General features: G+C 38.9%; 1 protein-coding gene across 1 annotated transcript in view; it reads right to left on the reverse strand.

The window, feature by feature from the left end:
* Window positions 1-5,379: 5,379 nt before the first annotated feature.
* Window positions 5,380-23,054, reverse strand: part of LOC309565951 (mucin-5B-like) — a gene marked incomplete at both ends in the record, with an annotated part of 70,571 nt that continues 52,896 nt past the window's right edge. Inside the window, 17 exons of the mRNA XM_082270980.1 lie at window positions 5,380-5,707; window positions 7,323-7,468; window positions 9,370-9,498; window positions 9,588-9,686; window positions 9,769-9,894; window positions 10,008-10,048; window positions 11,153-11,257; window positions 12,642-12,819; window positions 12,916-12,947; window positions 13,031-13,140; window positions 13,218-13,287; window positions 13,390-13,568; window positions 13,764-14,103; window positions 14,188-14,371; window positions 15,217-15,464; window positions 15,558-15,732; window positions 17,155-17,456. Coding sequence (XP_082127106.1) covers window positions 5,380-5,707; window positions 7,323-7,468; window positions 9,370-9,498; window positions 9,588-9,686; window positions 9,769-9,894; window positions 10,008-10,048; window positions 11,153-11,257; window positions 12,642-12,819; window positions 12,916-12,947; window positions 13,031-13,140; window positions 13,218-13,287; window positions 13,390-13,568; window positions 13,764-14,103; window positions 14,188-14,371; window positions 15,217-15,464; window positions 15,558-15,732; window positions 17,155-17,456 — 2,792 coding nt within the window. The remainder of the gene's footprint in view (window positions 5,708-7,322; window positions 7,469-9,369; window positions 9,499-9,587; window positions 9,687-9,768; window positions 9,895-10,007; window positions 10,049-11,152; window positions 11,258-12,641; window positions 12,820-12,915; window positions 12,948-13,030; window positions 13,141-13,217; window positions 13,288-13,389; window positions 13,569-13,763; window positions 14,104-14,187; window positions 14,372-15,216; window positions 15,465-15,557; window positions 15,733-17,154; window positions 17,457-23,054) is intronic.

Below are 23,054 nucleotides of genomic sequence, written 5' to 3' on the forward strand. Positions count from 1 at the left end.
TTCCCTTACTGCGGGTTAGCATACTGCCTTTGCATGCAGGTGCCAGTGTATTGGCAATAGCACCCCAAAATGCAGATTGCAAATGCAGTGCAGTTTTGGGCACTATATTGCATGTTTTTAAAGTACTATGCTATTTGCTGCAGCGTGCTTTTAAAAGTAATGCATGTGTAGCCCGGATCAAAGATACAGCTCAGCCTGTTAGATATTGTTCTATATCTTTAAGACTGAGGCTTCTGGAAAGTTGGCCCAATGGACTGTGGGAGATATAGTCTTCAAAGAAGTGGATGCTATGGAGGACTTGACTGATTGGACCATTCTCCCAGGGAGCAATGTTTTTCGCAAGGACAGATGGGAGTGTCAATTAATAGGAGGCGGGACGGCTGGTTCGCTCTCTTGCCTCGAGGACATCACGTCGTGAGGAACAGGGAAGAACTGCTGGAGTGAGCAGAGGAGAATAGGCCGGAGGCTTAACGGAGAGACGCGGGAGAAAGAAGCATGTGTCACAGGTAGAGATGTCCCGAACTGTTCGCCGGCGAACTTCGCATGTTCGCGTTCGCCTCGGCGGGCGAACCTATGCAATGTTTGGTCCGCCTCCTATACATCATCATTGAGCAAACTTTGACTCTGTACCTCACAGTCAGCAGACACATTCCAGCCAATCAGCATACCCTCCCTCCCAGACCCTCCCACCTCCTATAAAAAAGCAAGGGCAGCATCAATCTTAGATTCATTCTGAAGCTGTAGAGTTAGTTAGAGCAGGGAGAGGGCTGCTGTTGCTGCTGAATTGATAGGGAAATCATTAGCTAGGCCAGTGTTCTGTGTCCACTCCTGCTGTAAGGACAGCATCCTGACAGCACCCCAAAAAGCCCTTTTTAGGGCTTGGCATTTCAGTCTGCTTTTATTTATTTTTTTTCTATATATTTATCAGGCATTTTTGGAGGCAGGCATGACTTTTTTGAGATTAGTGTCGGGGGGGGGGGGGGGGTCTAAAAAGTGTACCTGTGAAGTTTCAGCTCTGTAGCATGTCCAGAACCCGGAAAAAATATCATTTTTCAGTAGAGCAGGGATGGTGGGAACCCTTCTTTTACAACTATATGATCTTTTTTTCTGGTTCTGGACATGCTACAGAGCTGAAACTTCACAGGTACACTTTTTAGACACCCCAGACACTAAATCACACAAAAAAAGTTCTTAAAAATTGTCATTTTTGATAGAGAGCCAATTGAAAAAAATAAAAAAAGAAAAACTTAAAAAAAAGTGTCTGGGGGGTCTAAAAAGTGTACCTGTGAAGTTTCAGCTCTGTAGCATGTCCAGAACCAGAAAAAAAATAGAATTAGGGCTAGGGTTAGGGCTAGAGTTAGGGTCAGGGCTAAGGTTAGGGTTATTTTTAGTGCTTAGGGTTAGAGGGTTAGGGTTAGAGGGGAAGGGGTAGGGTTACTAACTCTAACCCTAAGTATCTCACCGTAACCCTAACCCTATCCCCTAACACTAAACCTAACCCTAACCCTCTAACCATAACCCTAACCCTCTAACCTTAACTAGGGATGATCGAACGGTTCGGGTCCACCATCGGTTCGGCCCGAACATTGGGTGTTCGAGGTTCGGACGAATTTAGAACTTTTTGCCCAAAAAGTTCGGAATTCGGCAACCAGAACCGCCCAAAATGCAGTGCTTCAGGAAATGGGCTTTAAAAGCCCGTGATTGGACCAGAACCATTAGCAAAAGCCAATTGAGGGGGCAGGAGAATGCTAGGAATGTGATTGGAGTGACTAGGGGGTCCCTAGACCAATCATTAGTGAATACGCCCCCCAGTATATAAGATCGCCCCCGCCATATTCCTAGCATTGTTATACTGGACATGGAAGAGAGTGGAAGCAGTTCTGTTAATTTTACTTTAAACGTGTCATTTAGCTATTTATTAGTGTGAGGAAAGGGATATCTTGTGTAGTTAGAGTGCTCCTTTACACTTAAGTTAGCTTCAAAAATTGAGTGTCTGTAGGGAAAGTGTTAAGTGTCAGGGGACCGTAGTGTAGTGTAGGGTTAACTGGCAGTGACTGCTATGGCAGGGTGACAAAACCCTTCCATAGCAGGGTGACCGCTATAGAATAATGATAATTTCTCTGAATAGCTTCGGGACACCCATATGGCTTCTCACCAGCCAAGCATTTTTTATGCTGCAGGGGCTGCCACTGCCAGTGCTTTTTTGAGGACATGTTTGATGTCAGACATGACATCTGAACATGTGTATAGGGGGTATATATACACATATATGTCTGTATATATACCCCTAGACATATATAGGTGTGATAGTAGCAAAAATAAATGCTTGCGCTAATGAAATCATTTACAGTAATATATTTCTGCTACTATCACACCTATATATGTCTAGGGGTATATATTCAGACATATATGTGTATATATACCCCCTATACACATGTTCAGATGTTTTGCCTGCCTCAAAAGAACCCAAAAAAATGCCAAAAAAACGCTAGCGTCAAAAAAAAAAAATGCCCAGGTGTGTTTTTGCTGGCATTTTTTTGGGTTCTTTTGAGGCAGGCAAAGCATCTGAACTTGTGTATAGTCGTATATATACACACATACATATATTTATATACACACCTAGACATATATAGGTGTGATAGTAGCATAAATATATGCTTGCGCTAATGAAATCATTTACAGTAATATATTTCTGCTACTATCACACCTATATATGTCTAGGTGTGTATATAAATATATGTATGTGTGTATATATACCACTATACACAAGTTCAGATGTTTTGCCTGCCTCAAAAGAACCCAAAAAAATGCCAAAAAAACGCTAGCGTAAAAAAAAATGCCCAGGTGTGTTTTTGCTGGGCAAAACATCAGAACTTGTGCACAGTACCACTATACACAAGTTCAGATGTTTTTCCTGACTGCAAAGATCCCAAAAAAATGCCTTCTATTAAACCGGCAAGGTGTTACAGGAGCGGAGCCAACCCCCTGTCAGAAAGTTGTCTAATACAAACAATCCTTTTTTTTTATGGTTCTGGACATGCTACAGAGCTGAAACTTCACAGGTACACCTTTTAGACCCCCCAGACACAAAATCACACAAAAAAAAAGTTCTTAAAAATTGTCATTTTTGATAAAAAAGCCAATTATTGAAAAAATTAAAAAAAAAAAAAAAAGAGATTTTTTGATTTTTACTTTGGATTTCAGATCTGGGGGGTCTAAAAAGTGTACATGTAATCCAAAGTAAAAATCAAAAAATCTCTTTTTTTTAAAATTTTTTCAATAATTGGCTTTTTTATCAGGCAGGCACATTAAGATCGCGCCGCTGCGCGTGCCCGCAGCGGCGCGATCTCTCTCCTTCTGAAGGACATTCCGGAACGTCCATTCAGAAGGACGAGACTCCCACCCGGCCGTATATGTACTATGGCCCGGGTGGGAGGTGGTTAAGGGAGGATTGATTTACTGATGAATAATTAATATCCCAGCCTTCATATATTGTTGCTCATTTCATTGGTTATCTGCTTTCTAATATATCAGATCCTGAGTGCTGAGTCCTATGCTATTTTGGGTTTGAGGACTCAGGATCTTCCCTTTATTTGTTTCCTGAATATCGCTTGATGTTTGAATTCAATATTGTTTATTCTTCTTGCTAAACATAGTAAAGCCAATCTTTTATTGAAACCTGGTGGTATTTTTCATTCAACATACTCGAGCCTACAGTGTCAAATTGGTTGGAAGGTCTTCAGGGCAATAGAAGTGAGGAGGAGGATATGAACATCACTAGCAGCCCCCCTGGAGGCAGGGCTACACATGCATTACTTTTTTTGCATTCCAGTGTGATTTGCAGCGTCAGCAGGCTGTCAAAATGCACCACACGGGGAAAATGTGGGAATTGCATAGGAGTGTGTGCCACATGGCCGTTTGATCTCGGAGTAAATTGGTCACAAGTTTTCTTCAAAACTGCCTTACTTTTTAATGGCCTTTGCAAGGTTACCTCTCAAAAATAGTGCGTTGTGCCTGGTGATCTTTGATTTCTCCCATATTGTTCAGGTAGATCTCTACTCTAAGGTTGCCTACCCCTGCTTTAACTCAATGTGTATGATATAGGTGTATGTCTATATACCATTTCAATACTAATAAAAACACTTTTGGATTTAAAAAAATGAACACGTCTCTTGTATATAGGCATTATTTGCCTATGCTGTAGTTCAGCTTTGAAACTAAAACTAAAAAATGTGATCTAATGTCAATATATTTTTATGATTAGTTATCATATATCCAAAATATTTCTAGCTAATGAAACTCAAATAAAAAATAAATTACTGATCAATGCTTGTACAGTACTGTTATAGTTATTTTACTGTTAAGATGGCATTCCTAAGGTTAAAGATGTATAGAACAGACATATCATAAGTACAAATCCCACCTGACATTTACAAAAAACAACCAAACAATAGGGTAACTTGCTCAAAATAAGTTTATTAATCAACATTATAAATTAAAAAAGATGACATTTTTGAGTACAGAAGTGAGCATTATTGTTCACAAAGAAATCTTACCCAACATGCCATAATTTAAGTACAATAAGTTTAGTCATAATGTTTAAACCCATTGGTTATATAATTCAAGGATAACTAAACCCACTATAAACATTTTTATATATTGCAGCTTATCAGTCCTTAGATGTGGTTGATGCATTTCCTTTTTTAAGCTAAGAATATTTTCAGCAAGTACAAAAATGCAATACCCTTGTCATGTCTCTAACTTTAACTTAAAACACAAAGAATCCTATTTTTCGATAAACACTTCTATTTCCACATCCACCATATAATGAAGATGATGAACTATGATAGACATGTTTGATGTCCGACCTAGAGGACAACAATAGATCCCATAACATTTGCATGGTTATTTGCAGTAACAGTAGGTAAACATAATGGAAAAAAACGAATGCAGCCACCACACATCTAAGGACTGGTAGGCCCCAATATCTTAGATTTTTGTGCCTGGGTTTAAACACGCTTTAAAGGGATTCCCAGCATTAGGAAACAGCAGTAGGAATTAGCTGTAGGAAACAGTTTTTTATTTTTTTACTTGTTTACGATTAGGTGATCAAGTATTAATTCCACAAATAAAAGATTCATTTTTTACATATTACTTATTTTCCAATTCCTGGCATGCTGCTTCTCTTCAGAATTTCTGTTAAATGGTTTTATGCATTTGGACCTTTTTTGTGCTCTGGGGGATTGGCTTTGTTACCCGTTTCCCACCTGGCTGTGCAGTCTTGTCAGGTTGTGATGCTTATTTGCTCTTGTTTGTGGATCGTTTCGCAGTGGTTATTGCTTTCCCTATAATCTGTGATATTGGCTCAGGCTTATTTGTCTACTCTGAGCTAATGGCCGTCTCTTCGTTTTCGATAGACTCTGATCCTGATTCTTTGCTCTCTTTTTCTTGATCTTTGCTGTCCTTGGTCATTTTTGTAGCCTTCTTTACTTTAACAGTGGTTTGAGGTTTTGAGTTTGTCACATAAGGAGCTTCACCATCGCCTTCTTCTTTACTGCAAACAGCACAGGAACACTTCTTGATGTCAACAAAGCTGTAATTCATTATATTACCATTTGGACAGCTTAATTCAATGGTTACTATTTCTGTTTCTGTCTCCCGACAGCAACTGCATTTGCGCTCCATAGATTTGGATTTTGCTGAGTACCTGAAAAAAAAAAAAAATGTATTTAGCATTCATTTACCAAGCAAGTGTTGTCCAGCCAATAAACCAAATGGGACTTAAATGAGTACTCACTGTGCTCTCCCAGCACAAATGGGTGCTCACTACATGCTCCGGGCTAAGAGACTGAACTGTCAAAGACAGCTCTCTATTTATAATAATGACCAGGAGCCAATCACATTGGTCATATGATTAGGCAGATCTTTGAGCATGTACAAGACAACCAAATTTGAAGTACCCTTAAATGTAATGCCATTATTATGCATTATATCTCCCCTGTATCAATAGAGGCAGCCATGGCAGTCATACAGACTGAACTTCAAACATGTCTGTCTTTGTTCATCTTCATTATATGGTGGATTATTCGGACTAGTAGCTTAAAAAATAAAGATACAGACCTTTGTGCTTTCTTTTAAACTCCTAGAATGTGTACTTGCTGGAAATGTTCTTAGATTGAAAAAGGTAAAAGCTAATGCAGGAACTACATCTAAAGGCTGCAATATATTACATTTATATTTTGGGGGTTCACCTATGCTTTAATCTAATCAGCTAATGTGCAGACATGATAAGTAACATATTAATTTTGCCTCAGTAATTCCCTAAATAAAAGCATCCAATTTATACATAACTTAGATGCAACTGTCATAAACAGGAACAAAATAAAGCTCAGGCAGCCACAGATTTCATGTATTTGTGAAGATAGGGTGACTTTTAAGCAGTAAACGGGGTTAAAAGAGAGTTCAAGAGTCTCTTACAAGATGGAGCATGAACCACATGAACAAAAACAGCTGGAGCCTCAGTCTTATAACAGGAGGACAATAACAAGACCATTTACAGAAAACATATATACTGTATAGGCAATGGTGTTTATAAGTGCATTACAACAATCAGGGGACATTTACCAATTCCGTAGCACAGCAAGTGGTTGCTAAACAGGAGCAGTGAGACAGATTTTGGGGTATTTTCACTATATTTAAACAACATAATTAATAATTTCTCCATTTGTTGCTGTACAGTAACACTGCAATACAATGAAACCTGCCCCTGACCACTTGTGTGAAATTCTGCGTCATCTCAAGTGATAATTCTGTTTCAAAACTTTGATTACCTGTCGCAGTTTGCTGCCAAGTATTGCAGCTGCAGGGGGTTCCTAATGCACAGAAATAGTGCCACATTTAGAAATGAAAGACAACCTGATTTATGCGTCATTGTGTTGCCATCTGTGTCCCATTGGGGAGATCGATCTTCACTTTCCATCCCATAGCCAACACAGAAAGTGAGAGAAAATTCCTCTAAAGTGAGGGAATCCCTGGTTGTCACCTGGGTCACCAGAGCTAGTGCCCCCATTGGAAGATATCCCCACTCTTTCTGTTTCGGGAACACCACAAAACTTGGGATTTTCTTTTACTTTCACTCTCAATGAAAATGGTAAACGGGACAAATAGGGAGGGGAATCTCTCTAACAGGGGCGCAGACAGCAATAAAAAATGACAGGAGTTCTAATTCCTCTCCACGCTATAAAAGGTTTTGCCTTTAGTTATATTTTAACTATGCAGTGTGCTACACACAGTATCTTACTTTTCATTAGCAATCAACATACCTGGAGTAGCTTTCACACCTCCCCTTGCAATAGGACATCTTTACAGGGCTCAGAGACTTGCAGCCATTCTGAAGGATGATCTCCTCAGTCTTTACCTTCTGACACTTGGTTGTTTCTTGGACACCTGGATAAAATATCAGTGAAATCTGAATGTAAATGTCTATTTATTGTTATGACAATCATTTCTGTGTTTGTTTTTCCTGACAGCTCTGGTCAGAGCCCTTGTACTAACATTTTGGTGTTAGTATAGCGATCTCCCCTGCTGTTCTAGTGTGTTCTGACAGGGAGACGGCTCCCCCTCTCCCACCGGGAACACTCCAATTTTCACTCTCAGCCATTGGCTGAGAGCGCTGATCAGGAGCTGGTCAGCTGCTAGTTTTCGAGCAAACAGACGGCTTCTGTTTGACTGGCTGCCATACACACGGGCCGAATGTCAGATGGTTTTTATTGAAACGGCCGATGACACCCAACATTTTAGGCATTACATTCTAAAGAAATAGTTAATATACCAGCAATAAATTATTTCTTGATAACCACCCAATTCTAATCATTTCAAATGAGATTCTTCTTGTTCTTAAAAAAAAAAAAAAAAAAACACCAAATGCTTTTATTTTTATGATTTGTGTAGCATCTGTTTACAAGTGTCCTTATAGCATTATGTAAAGCATTAATAAAATATATCTCTTGAAACACTTTAATATTGAATAGAGCCAGATAAAATACTTACAAGTTAAGCAACATCCTTTGCTGTCTTTCCCAATTGTTCCCTGAAAAGAGAGATATATTAGTAGTATTGGAGCTTGTGGATAATTTCTGTGTTTATTGTTAGGCTAGTCATATACAAATAGATCTCTACATCCTTACTAAAGCCATCCATAGATGGTCAAATCTCAGCCGGTTCAACAGGGACAAGCTGAGTTTCGAACCATCTATGGGCAGGCTGATTGTACCCAAGTTGATCCATTAATCAACTTTGGTACAAACAGCATGTCAGATCCTTACACGCAATTATTGCCAACAGCTATAGCTGCTAGCAGTAATCACTGAGTTCTCCCAGCAGGGGCGGTTACCCGCTGGCCCCCTCCCCCTGCCGGGAGAACACATAAGTTCCATGGAGCATCTTCACTCATCAACACTGACTGTGTTGATGGGGGAATCAAGCAATTTTCTTTCCTGCAATTTTCCACCAGGCTCCTTTGCTTTTTATATCAAAGTTTGTCAAGCTTGGAGGTGTCGACAGGGCCACCCATAGGATGATTCAGCAGGAATTTCTGGTTGAATCATCCAAAGTTTAAGCTGTGTATGACCAGCTTTAGACATCAAGAAGGGAGTAAATTGTATAACATTTAGAAATCACTTATTGGGTAATATTAAAACTGAATAGTGTTGATTTTTATCACAATAGTTCCAATAAATATTTACTGACATTTTATGTAACTTAATAACTGATTGAAAATTGGCCATATATCTAACAAAATCATTTATATGTGTAGATGGTGATTGAATGGATCAAAATTATTTTTATTGTATGTAATAAATAATCTGTAAATTTACAGTACTCAATGCAAAACATATAAAGAACTATATGGTAATTGGATAAAAGGTCGTTCTGCCAAAAACATAGGCAATTTGATAGATATTTATCAATTATGTTAAAATTGAATAGAGATTAAATTTGCTGGTCATTAAAAATTACTTTTGTTAATGTTAATTGAATCATTGATAATTGAATTATTGAATTGATTGATTCATTGATCATTGAATCATTCATAAATATGTGTCAAACTGAATGATAATTAGCTGAAGGTTTACTTCATGTTAATGGGATTGATTTACTTAAAGAGTGGAGGTTGTTCTCTTAGCACAATGAATGGTTGCTTAGTAAGTAAGATGAAGCTGTGTTCACTCAGGTGCAAAGGGAATAAAAAATGATTTTGATTGCACACGATTGGATAACTGAAGTGAACACAGCCTCACTTTGCTAAATAAATAGTCTGCTTTGGTAATTAGTCAAATGCTTACAAGCTGTCACTGTGTCAATGCTTACCGGTACACAGTCATCCAGGTCGATCTTTGGACATGATATTTTGGATACCATACTCAATAATTTGCCTTTCTTTTTCACACATCTATACTCAGTGCAGTTATCTCCAGGATGTGACCAGGTTTCTCCAGGCTAAGAAAAACACAAACAGATATGTAGGCAAAAAAGAATCTCAGTAGATCTGAAAAGTTTTACATAGCCAAAAAAACTGTAGTGCTTACATTAAGCAGATAGGTGGAGTTATCAGGAAGATCCATGATACACTGAGTCTGTACACAGGTTCCACAACATTGTCCAGGGACGTCTTGGTAAGTAAAGCCCTAGGGGATACAACAAAGGGATTGTCACTTAAAATGTAGCTTCCAGGGATGATCTTGAGTATGTTACATTTCTGAGACTTACCTTTGCGCATTTGATGCTACACAAAAGTGGAATGCAGTTTATAATGTGTATTCCTGAAGTTGTACTCATTGTGCCATCACACATGCACTTTTCACAGGGGTTGGAAGATGGAACAATTCCACCTGGCTAAAACAGGACAAAAAATAATAAAGTAAAAAGATTTGATCAAAGTACATCTAAAGAAAGCTATATAAGCAACAAAGGCTGATACAGAGGAGATGAGCTACAGTTTTAGTTACCTGGTACTCTGTTCCATTATGAACACACACTTCTTTTGGAACTGAGGAGAAATAATCAAAAGCAATATAATGTATATGTCAAGGAAAAAAACAAACATATACCCAATACAGGTACACCTATGCTTTATCCCTTAAATGCAGCAAGAAGAAAAAAATAACGGTAGATCTGCCAGAATTCCGGTGTGCTCTTAAATTCCTATCCAGTGTTGTCATTCCTGCCTGCTGAACTACAGAGCTCCACTTATCCCCACCCCCTATCACTCTCTTTACATATGCAAATAGAATGTGCACTTTATAAAGTGCAGTTGCTCCAGAGCTTAGTGAATGAGGTAAAGCGTCACTTTGCAAAGGATGCCCAATCACATGTAACAGAAATAAAAAATAAAAACTGCATTTTTGCTTGCACATAATTGAATGATGGAAGTCAGCAGAGTTTCTGCTCATTCAGTAAGCTCTGGAGCATCTGCACTTTGCAAAGTGCACAATCTAAATCAACCCCGTTGTCTCTTCTTATCCAGCAAAATAATGCTCTTGCCTGGACTCCAAAGAGCCTGTCCGCATACTGGGAGTGAAAAAGGGGGCTCATTGGGGTTGATTTGCTTAAGGTAAATAGGTTGTTCACTTTGTAAGCAAAATTTTGCTTGGCATGACAATTTTCCAAGATCTTAGGGAATGTGGTGAAATGTCACTTTGTAAAAAATATCCACGTGCACGGAAAATAAAAAAAATAACACACCATGTTTGCTTTTATGGAAGTCACCAAAGATTAATTTCATTCACTAAGCTCTGGCAAAGATTCCCATGCAAAGTGCGATTTCCCTTGCAATAGTCTATTTACCTTTAGTAGATCAACCTCAATGAGTGTAGATGTAGTTTTAGGACTATGCCTAAATAAAACTGAGCTCCCAGAGGCAGCCCCTTTAGGAATTTTACAAGCCTGGCGATGATGTCACAGGAAATAGTGAAAACTGTTTCTCCTTACAGGAACATGGTGGAGGAAAAAAATGATGCCAGGGAATGCCCTAGAGTAGGGGATTTGGCGGCATAATTGGGTAATGTCTGAACATATAATATAGATTAAACAGACTTTTTTCATAATACTGGAAACTCAATATTTGTGTTAGAGAAAGGAGACGATCACTTACCACATTCGTAGACTGGACAGCAACCTCCTGCATTTGTCTGCGGCACAGCTTCATAGCCAGGCTCACAAATTGTTTTTTCATTGGAACACAGAATGATGTCGCAACCTGTCAGCAGGCAGAAGAACAACTGGTCATTCACTCTATACATTGTAATGTAGAAACAGCAAGAGTATTCATAGACAAAGGCATTCTGAGATAGGGATCTGCCATTTCACTTTATCAATTGAGTCCATATTTTCTAAACTTCCTACCATAGAAACACTTTAAAGCAAGGCCTGACTTATTCATTTTCAAAGTGCAAACTGATATCATTTTTTTTTCTAGGGAGAGTAGAATGAAGTTTGGGTTTTCAAATCATGAATTTTCAGCTAAAAGGTTTGCAAATGGAAATAGGGAGCAATCTATAACGCAGTTTATAGCCTTTTACCTGGCCAGCTGAGTTATCAAAGTCAATAATAAAAAAACAAAAACAAAATGGGTAACCCTTCTGTTAAAAAGGGGGCTCACAACAGCCATAGTATTGAGCTTGTGTTAAACCTTTGTAGGGAAACCAAATTTGTATTCTTATTCTTTCATTTTGTCATTGGTACGTTCCCCATGGCAGTGCCCAGCTTACTATGCATTTTGTTTGAAAATAGATTCTTGATTATTATCCCTAAAAATGGCTGGAATTAAATAACAAGATTCACCCCTCTATAAACTTTAATGGGGTTCATGTCAAAGTTTGTGACCTTTGAGCAAGATTTGAAAAAACTTAACCCATGCAGATTCACTCATCCTGAAAGAATATTTAAACCCAACATTACATATTCCTATCATGTGCCTGCTGTACCTGTTCTCTTTGCATTACTTCCATTGTGTGAAATACCTGTTGTACCTGCCAGTCCCTTTGCTTTCCTAATAATAACTGACCACACTAAGCATGAGAGCATATTCTGGTCAGTTTTCTAGCTGTGCTGGAACTCAGACGTCTGCTGACACCCCCCCCCCCCCCTCCCATGCACAGCCATTCATTGGAACTATCAATGTTTTGCGGTTTCCCCTCCCCCAGCTCTCTGAGCACCTTATGCAGCTGAGAACAGAAGCTATGGGTAATTTATAATGTTTTTTTATATGTATACCTACATGTTTTGCCTTTCATTTTAAACTGAATTGATTGTTTTACAAGGCAAGGGTTTACATATATTTTAATGGTGATCAGATCTTGAAAGCCTGCCAACTTTCCAAATGTAAAACAAACAGCAGATGTTAACAGATCTTTCTATAAAATTACAAACTGACTGAAACAGATTTTAGAATCTTTGCTGTAAACTTTGAGGTTCTTTGAGATATGATTACTTTACCTTACAAGCAGCTAGAGAGGTGATTGGGGACTTGTTCTAAATTACTTTTACTGTTTGTTAAGAATATGTATATGGCCTAATTTTAATAGTCTGGCCACTGGTACATTTTTACTATGCTTTGAATTTACAACCACCACCGTACTTACGGCATTCTGTGATATGACAGCAGGGGTTAGATGGGTCGAGTACAGAAACTGGCATAGATCCTTCCTCAGTACAAGTTTCAGGAGTAGGCATTGGACAGGATTTTGCTGCACACTGCACACTCATTGTTGCATTATCACAGAAACAGGTCTGACAGTTGCTTTCCCATGATTCTCCCAGCTGCAAGTAAAAGAAAAACGTCAATAAATACTACATTGTTCACAGTCTAATCTGTCACATATTTGATTCGGATTATATAACTCTTATATGCCTTACATCTCTGGGCATTCCATCTGGTCCAGTACATCCTGCATGAACAGAGAGTATATTAGGACTATGCAGAACAGTCAATTAGATACTGCATACTTTAACTAGAAGGAATACTACATACCGCAGGTGGTTACACATTTGTTTGATACAGTGTTGAATTTTGTAGTGCCCTCAGGACAGTAGCACCCTTCCAAGAAATCTGTGGTCTTGTTATAGAATTCTTTATTGTACCTAAAAGTGGAAACAAATGTTAGAGGGAAAAAAACTAAATCTCAGCTAAGATAAAAAAGCAAAAAAAATACACTTACTTAGAGTTACAGGTGGGTTCTACAACAGGCCCACATGGTTTATAAACGAGGTGCGAGGAACAGTTCTTGGCTGTACAAAGATAAAGATGTTATCTTTATCTGTGTAATATGCAAGAAAGTAGCATTTTAAAAGCAAAGCATAACTGGTTCTTATGACTGAATTTATACTTACGGCATACACCATTAGTGCTGTCTCTCCAGTCAATGCAGACACCTTCAATTCCACAAAGCCTAGCATAGCTTTGTAAACTGGAGCACAAAACCTCGCCTTCTGTTTTGGTACAGCCATCACTAACACAAGCTTGATAGAATGGCTCTGGTGGTACAACTTTATGGCATTCCTTGAAGACACTATTGAAAATTCCAAAAGTAATGGCTTTAGTGTAAATCAGTGTGGCACAATCTTCAATGTCAACTACAACAACTTATGTGGCTTTAACTTCACTGTTATAATGTGTCCTCATTAATTGCACTGTTCTTTCATATTTTAAATTTTACCCAAATCTTTACATGACTATTATTCCAGAAGTAAAAAAAAAAGCTAACCTGCTCAGAATAACCTTACAGACTTCAGGGGTGTTGCAGGGTTCCTCTGTTGTCTGGACAGTGGAAAATGTTGATGGAAGTAGAGACACTTGTGTTGATGGAACTATAGTTGGTAGAGTTTGAGGTACTCTGGAGGAGTGAGTGGAGAAATATGTGGACTGAAGAGGAGAGTAAGATAATGTTGGCTGGCTACTAACAGTGGGGGCTCTGGTAGTGATGGAACTGCATGACAACGAGTCCTGGTTTGGTGCTCCCCAATGTCCTGCCATCTCAGTACATGATGAAGCCTGCTGTCCGTTAGGCAAAATGCAATCATCTGCTTGACTGTTAGAACACTTTCCTATTGAAATTACGTGCATTTATTAGTGTGACTAATTATGTAATGCAGCACAAACAGAACAAATCCAAAATTTTGGAGACTTACCACAATGACCTTCAGTATTGCCCGAGAATTTGTTGATTGGCAACCTGACAGTGAAACTAAGAACATTGAAGGAGATGTATGCTCCAATTTCCGGTATCTCCACTATCATAAAAATGCCAGAAGATGTAATAGTAATACCATTTTTTCTGATTGCAGGGTATACTCTTTGATTGTTAATGTAAATCTGTAACATATATGCAAAAATGTTAGGTAAAAAGGGAAAAGATACTGAGTATTAAGTAACAAAACCTAAAATGAAAAAAAAAAAAAAGTACTGGTTGAAATGCAAAGTGTATGTTAACTCTAACAATAAACATTTCTTATTTGCTACCTTTTAGGCAGGGCATAGACGGTGCAACTTTCTTTCCTGCAACCACGGGGAAGCTGTCCCCATCAGAAGACAGTGATTATTGCTAGTGGCTATAGCAGCCACTAATGATATTTGCAAGTTAAATCTTACAATCTGGTTGTACCCAAGATGATCGATAGATTAACTTGGTAAATTCAGCCTGCCTATAGACAGTTTGAATCTCAGATGGTTCCCACTAAACCAGCTATGGGCAGCCTTAGCCTTTGAAATAAACCATGTTTTTTTATATCTGTGCAAAAAATACCTGTTGATCTTGTTAGAAATTCAGAGTTGTCCTGTGTCCTGTGCACACTTTCAGTGTTATCTCAAGGAGCCTAATCAGCCCTACAAGTTCCTATCTCCACTACAGATCAATTAGTTCCGATGTTGTGCAGATGAGGGCAGTGGGAAGAGATTCAGCAGGTTAACAAAAGACACTTGTGCAGAGCTAATATTCTGAGTCTACAAAAATGGCATGAACTGTCAGCCCACAACAAGAACGTAGGAGCTGAGTGCATTTTTGGCACATCACAAGGTATTTTCCTGTGTGTATGTATTGGCGAGATCTACTGCATATATATTATTTTTGCCATGACATACACTTTAATGTCCAGCAAATGACCATGATAGGTTTACAATTTATCAAACTACAAAACTATTTAGAAGGTGGAATTGATTACCTTGTTTGTTATTCGGTTGATCAAGGATTGAGAGGTCAGGACAATCGTGTAATTATTGTACATAATACGAAGGGACTTAACACAAGATGGGTCATCAGGGTCACAGGCGAAATTATCGATGTAAACCCGGAAGTGGTCGAAGACTGGAGTGATTTGCTGAACAAGGATATATGTGCATTGGCCGTTAAAAGCATAGTAGGTACCATCAAAGGTGACATAATGGGATGTTCCCCAACCACCACAGACACCTAAGGGCATAAAAAAGGAGAACTTAGCAAATGCTACAGCAAATTGATTAAATCATTACATGCAGCAAAATAATTCTACTCTGTAGGACTCACAATCACACTCGTTCTGATAGCAGCAGCCACTCTCGTCAAATGTTTTCCTGGGCTTTAAACGGTTGGCACAGACCACCCTATTAATTGGTGCACACTCTTTTTTCTTTACGACAATATTGTTTTGACCAATACAGGTAGCATGGGTACATTGATCTATCATCCAGGTTTCATTCACCTGTGGAGAAAAAAAAAGAATTCCAATTGACACCTTCACAATTTTGTTCTTTTGCAGGAACTTCATCTTAAAGTGGTTGTAAAGGCTGAAGGTTTTTTTTACCTTCATGCATTCTATGCATGAAGGTAAAAAACCTTCTGTGTGTGCTGCTCCCCCCACAGCCCCCCCCCCCTAATACTCACCTTAGCTCTCTCTGGATCCAACTATGTGCATGGGAGTCTTGGCTGTCCCGTGACTCCTTCTCATTAGCTGAGACAGCAGCGGGAGCCATTGGCTCCCACTGCTGTCAATCTCAGCCAGTGAGCAAGTGAGGAGAGAATGGGGGGGGGGGGGGCGGGGCCGTGCTGCAGCTCTATGTGTCTTATGGAGGCATAAAGCAGGGCTCAGGAGCGAGCTTCTCCAGTGCCCCCATAGGAAGCAGCTTGCTATTGGGGGCACTGGTCAAGGGAGAAGACAGAAGAAAAGTTATTATAAGGGTTGTTGTTTTCAGTGTTGACTTGCAAGGGAATGCCATATTTATTATCCAATGCTCAAAGGGATGCAGAGAGAAATAGGTAACATCGCCCATGCTACAAAAAATGGCACCATAATTGAAAGCAAGAGCTACAAGAACCCTTGTATAATTGCAAGATGGGCACCATGTGCAGGGTGTCAGTGCTGTAATAATGGAAAACTGACAGAGGAATACTCTTCTTGGACTAGTACCACCAAATTGACTTGGTATAACAGTAGAACCTGCTACAAGTTATCACACTTTTCTTTGGTGGGATACTCTGTTTATCCTGAAGATGGGCTTTTGCTCTAAACCTGCTATATAAACCCTGCTTGTTGAAAGTTATCCTTAAAGGCGGACTGTATTCAACAGAGAAAAACTGTTTTGAACAACTGAGAAGACTATGTTTCTCCCAATACAGCTGAATATGGCAGTTGTTCAGATCCATTTATAACTAATATAGGAAAGGAGAAGGGCATTGCAGTATACTGAGAAATACAAAAATGACCTAGCACACAATCCAGCTCATCAAAACAAAAATGAGTTCCCACCAATATTGCTAGAATTAATTTTCTATGTAATCACCAAGTTTACCTTGACTAATGTAACCTGCTCTGGCAGTAGCAACCCAGCAGTCCAAAAATGGGATTTGAGTACAAGTATTGATGCGTGATTTCTTCCCCTATGCACTGACCATCACAAGTCTTCTGTGTGTGACCAGTCATGCATTGTCAGTAGTACTTAATACAGTATATCAAAATGTTATACAGAGCATACATATGCCTACTTGAAGCAGGTGCAGAGCCATTAGGGCTATTGGACTGGCAGAACTCTATTTTATTATTTTTGGTTTACATAAATATTAATTTGCAATTCAATTCCATATGCATGTAAGTGATGTTACAGATGAAAACTAGGTATAACCTTACCTTTCTTGGAGGCATAACTGCATTACAGCCAGGAGTTGGGGTGCTCGCTGAACTGGCGCTCGATGCTAAAGTCTTCGTCTGTGCAGTCTTAGTGCTTGTTGCAGGTGTTTTTGTTGTGCTTCTTGTCTTTGAGGTGATAGTAGTGGCCGTTCTAACTGTCACTGTTTTAGCAGTTTTGGTGCTACTTGACACAGTAGGCACAGTAGAACATGGTTCACTGTATCTCTCTACCTTACACTTCTCATTGCATCGTGCGTAGAAGCACCAGCCTTCATTGTCTGTTGTGTTATATAGAACATTGCCTGAAAACAAATAAGTAATAATAAGAACTATTACCTAAAGGTCAGGAAAGCTACAATACAATGTAAGCAACAAATAAAAGGTATCACCTTGAAGAAACAGACTACAAATATATCCCAATTTCCCCATCCACATTACATAGGGAGAAAGGGAAGGGGTTGTTTAATTCACAAAAGATAGCTGCGAAGGTTGACAGCATTGTTTAGGTTCAGTACACTGGATATTGCAAAGATACTGAATTTCTTACAGGATAAGTAGGCATTTTTCTGTACTGCTTGAAAAACAAAGACAAATGTAGCTACAACATATAATGCCAGCTAAGCTGCAATGTATTACATTTTTGTTGTTGGGGTTAGATTTGCCTTCAAACCCAACCTAAGGCTGCAAACTAGTATACTGCATATTTCTCCACTCCCTGCTGACCTCTCCATTTATACATAGGTATTTTTTTATACTTACCTTAAAGTGGTTGTAAACCTTACACATGAAATATGAACAAAGCATATCCCTCTGAAGTGTGTCCTTGTCTCAATACAGAGCACTAAGTGTCATTTCTGTCCACTGCCTGTTCCTCTGCTATCAGCATGAGTCACTTCTGCCAAGTTTTCCTGACACCAAGAGAAAATTGGTGTCAGGGGAAGGCACAGCCTTTGATTGACAGCCTCAGCTCTGTTCCTGTGTGAAGGAGGGGGAGGGGGAGGCTGAACAATGCTTGGTGTCAGCCAAGCTAGAACCGCTAAATTTACAACACGACAGCATGCATAAGGTAAACATTACACCATTATCTTCATTTTAACACTTAGCAATACTATAAGGTGGCCTTTGAAATGAATAAAAGAACATGTATTTGCAAGAATGTTATCTGGTAGTAAGGCAGGCAATGCATCACATATTCAATGCTAAGAAAATATTTAGGAAAATGTCATTGTAAGCTTTCTTTAACCTCCCTGGTGGTATGATAGTTTCTGATTTTTGGTGCTGAAAGCGGTACCAATATTTGGCATGTAATTATTAAGAACGAGCAGCCCAAACCAACTATTTACATATGATTTTTTTTTACTGTGCGTTCTTCTTTATAACATCTCGGGTATGATAAAGTTTGAAACACAAAATCATAAATTATAATATAATAAGTAACTATAAATAAGTTAAAGTATGTATGTATGTATAATATATATATATATATATATATTATATATACTGTATATATATATATATGTATACATATATTATATATATATATGTGTGTGTGTATACATATATATATATAGATTTACGTGTATGTGTATATAAAGTACAGTAAAACTGCAGGAAAGGGCACTGGGGGGCAAACTAATGTGAATTTATTTTATGTTATAATGTATCAGTGTGTTTGTGTGTTTTACTATTTGAATTTGCCGCCGGTTCCACCCCCCTGTGAGCGTCATGTCGCAGGAGATGGAAGCCGGGGCTCACAGCATCGGGCGGAAGATCCGGCCGCCGTATGCTGAAGGGACACATCGCTGGATCCCAGGGACAAGGTGAGTACCCTCTCTTACAGGATCCAGTGATCTCTCTAGCAGTACCCCGAGTGTGGCTCGGGGTTACCGCTAATGGCTCGGAAATTTCACCCAAAGCCACACTCATGAATACCGCTAAGGAGGTTAATAATGCCAGAAAATGTTTTTTACACTGCATAGATCAGCCATACAGTCAGTAAGCAGTGTAAGCATTTTTTTTTTTTAAATGAATGTATATGTGTTTAACTAGGCATACTAACATAATCTTAAAGCAATATTAAAGGTTTTCTTTATTTTTTAAAATTTTAAACATGTTATACTCACCTGCTCTGTGCAGGGGTTTTGCACAGAGCAGCCGGACCCTCCTATTTCGGTCCCTTGCTTCCAGCCCCTCCCTCCTGCGGAGTTCCCCAGAGCAAGCAGATTGCAATGGGGGCACCCAAGAAAGCTTGTTCCCGAGTCATGCCATTTTGTTTCCATTCACACACAGAGCTGTGGCAGTAGTGGCAGTTGACAGCAGTGAGAGCCATTGGCATGGGTAAGAATTTGGGGGGGGGGGGAGGGGGTCTGGGCTGACCGCTGCATGCATGCAAAAGATTTTTTACCTTCCTGCATAGAAGAGTGGGAGGACAATTACAATGCATCTGGTGAAAAATTAGTCACCCCCCCCCCCCCTCCTTGCCAGTCGCTTGCCTTCTGAGCAAGAAGTTCCCTGTTGAAATCAATTAATTTTTACAACAATGATAGAGTAAGCCATGTGTACACTGCGTGAAAAAGAACTGCTAAGTTGTATCTCATTACCCGCTTACTACCTTATAACTTTTTTTCATGCAATTTTTTTTAACACTAACTGCTTTGTTATTTACATTATTTTTCTGTATGTAAAACCTGTATACATTGTATATTGTACTCTTTTTGTTCTAGTCCATACTTTATTTCTGTCACATCTTTTTGAAAACATATAGAATTGGAATAGTGGTATTTAAATTAAAATTTTTGAACAAACAGTAAAAACATACTTACCAGGAGAAACTATAGTTCCGTTAAAATTGCACATACACCTTGTGGTAGAAAATGATTTTGTGCCTGCTGTAACTGGTCGTGATGTCTTGGTAATAGTGCTTTTAGTGCCTTGACTTCCAAATGTAGATGAAGTTGATTGTTTAGTTGACTTAGGTTGTTGAGAACTGAATTCTTTCCTGGTGGTCGCTGCTGTCCTTTTAGTGGTTTTAACGGAAATTGGTCTACGGGAGGTGGATTTTTCAAGTTCAGATTCTGTTGTTGATTTAGGGGATGCAGTGCTTACTTTATGAGATGTAGTCTTTGTTGTTATAGGCTTACTTGATGTAGATTTGTGGGCAGATGTAACTTTTCCTGATTCTGTAGACATTTTAGTGGTTTTAACAGAAATTGATCCCTGAGAGGTAGATTTTTTAACTTCAGATTCTGTAGTGGACTTGGGGGATGCAGAGCTTACTTTATAAGATGTAGCTTTTGTTGTTACAGGCTTACTTGACGTAGACTTGTGGGTTGATGTCACTTTCCCAGAATCTGTAGACATTCTAGTGGTTTTAATAGAAATTGGTCTTTGAGAGGTGGATTTTTTAACTTCAGATTCTGTAGTGGACTTGGGGGATGCAGAGCTTACTTTATGAGATGTAGCTTTTGTTGTTACAGGCTTACTTGACGTAGACTTGTGGGCTGATGTCACTTTCCCAGAATCTGTAGACATTCTAGTGGTTTTAATAGAAATTGGTCTTTGAGAGGTGGATTTTTTAACTTCAGATTCGGTCGTTGATCTGTGGGATGCAGTGCTTACTTTATGAGATGTAGTCTTTGTTGTTATAGGCTTACTTGATGTAGATTTGTGGGCAGACGTAACTTTTCCTGATTCTGTAGACATTTTAGTGGTTTTAACCGAAATGGATCCCTGAGAGGTGGATTTTTTAACTTCAGATTCTGTAGTGGACTTGGGGGATGCAGAGCTTACTTTATGAGATGTAGCTTTGGTTGTTACAGGCTTACTTGACGTAGACTTGTGGGCTGATGTCACTTTCCCAGAATCTGTAGACATTCTAGTGGTTTTAATAGAAATTGGTCTTTGAGAGGTGGATTTTTTAACTTCAGATTCTGTAGTTGATCTGTGGGACGCAGTGCTTACTTTATGAGATGTAGTCTTTGTTGTTATAGGCTTACTTGATGTAGATTTGTGGGCAGACGTAACTTTTCCTGATTCTGTAGACATTTTAGTGGTTTTAATAGAAATTGGTCTTTGAGAGGTGGATTTTTTAACTTCAGATTCTGTAGTGGACTTGGGGGATGCAGAGCTTACTTTATGAGATGTAGCTTTGGTTGTTACAGGCTTACTTGACGTAGACTTGTGGGCTGATGTCACTTTCCCAGAATCTGTAGACATTCTAGTGGTTTTAATAGAAATTGGTCTTTGAGAGGTAGATTTTTTAACTTCAGATTCTGTAGTTGATCTGTGGGACGCAGTGCTTACTTTATGAGATGTAGTCTTTGTTGTTATAGGCTTACTTGATGTAGATTTGTGGGCAGACGTAACTTTTCCTGATTCTGTAGACATTTTAGTGGTTTTAACAGAACTTGATCCGTGAGAGGTGGATTTTTTAACTTCAGATTCTGTAGTGGACTTGGGGGATGCAGAGCTTACTTTATGAGATGTAGCTTTGGTTGTTACAGGCTTACTTGACGTAGACTTGTGGGCTGATGTCACTTTCCCAGAATCTGTAGACATTCTAGTGGTTTTAATAGAAATTGGTCTTTGAGAGGTGGATTTTTTAACTTCAGATTCTGTAGTGGACTTGGGGGATGCAGAGCTTACTTTATGAGATGTAGCTTTTGTTGTTACAGGCTTACTTGACGTAGACTTGTGGGCTGATGTCACTTTCCCAGAATCTGTAGACATTCTAGTGGTTTTAATAGAAATTGGTCTTTGAGAGGTGGATTTTTTAACTTCAGATTCGGTCGTTGATCTGTGGGATGCAGTGCTTACTTTATGAGATGTAGTCTTTGTTGTTATAGGCTTACTTGATGTAGATTTGTGGGCAGACGTAACTTTTCCTGATTCTGTAGACATTTTAGTGGTTTTAACCGAAATGGATCCCTGAGAGGTGGATTTTTTAACTTCAGATTCTGTAGTGGACTTGGGGGATGCAGAGCTTACTTTATGAGATGTAGCTTTGGTTGTTACAGGCTTACTTGACGTAGACTTGTGGGCTGATGTCACTTTCCCAGAATCTGTAGACATTCTAGTGGTTTTAATAGAAATTGGTCTTTGAGAGGTAGATTTTTTAACTTCAGATTCTGTAGTTGATCTGTGGGACGCAGTGCTTACTTTATGAGATGTAGTCTTTGTTGTTATAGGCTTACTTGATGTAGATTTGTGGGCAGACGTAACTTTTCCTGATTCTGTAGACATTTTAGTGGTTTTAATAGAAATTGGTCTTTGAGAGGTGGATTTTTTAACTTCAGATTCTGTAGTGGACTTGGGGGATGCAGAGCTTACTTTATGAGATGTAGCTTTGGTTGTTACAGGCTTACTTGACGTAGACTTGTGGGCTGATGTCACTTTCCCAGAATCTGTAGACATTCTAGTGGTTTTAATAGAAATTGGTCTTTGAGAGGTAGATTTTTTAACTTCAGATTCTGTAGTTGATCTGTGGGACGCAGTGCTTACTTTAAGAGATGTAGTCTTTGTTGTTATAGGCTTACTTGATGTAGATTTGTGGGCAGACGTAACTTTTCCTGATTCTGTAGACATTTTAGTGGTTTTAACAGAACTTGATCCGTGAGAGGTGGATTTTTTAACTTCAGATTCTGTAGTGGACTTGGGGGATGCAGAGCTTACTTTATGAGATGTAGCTTTGGTTGTTACAGGCTTACTTGACGTAGACTTGTGGGCTGATGTCACTTTCCCAGAATCTGTAGACATTCTAGTGGTTTTAATAGAAATTGGTCTTTGAGAGGTGAATTTTTTAACTTCAGATTCTGTCGTTGATCTGTGGGATGCAGTGCTTACTTTATGAGATGTAGTCTTTGTTGTTATAGGCTTACTTGATGTAGATTTGTGGGCAGACG

The sequence above is a fragment of the Pelophylax lessonae genome, assembly GCF_965119305.1.
Source record: "Pelophylax lessonae genome assembly, chromosome: 10".
Lineage (NCBI taxonomy): Eukaryota > Metazoa > Chordata > Amphibia > Anura > Ranidae > Pelophylax > Pelophylax lessonae.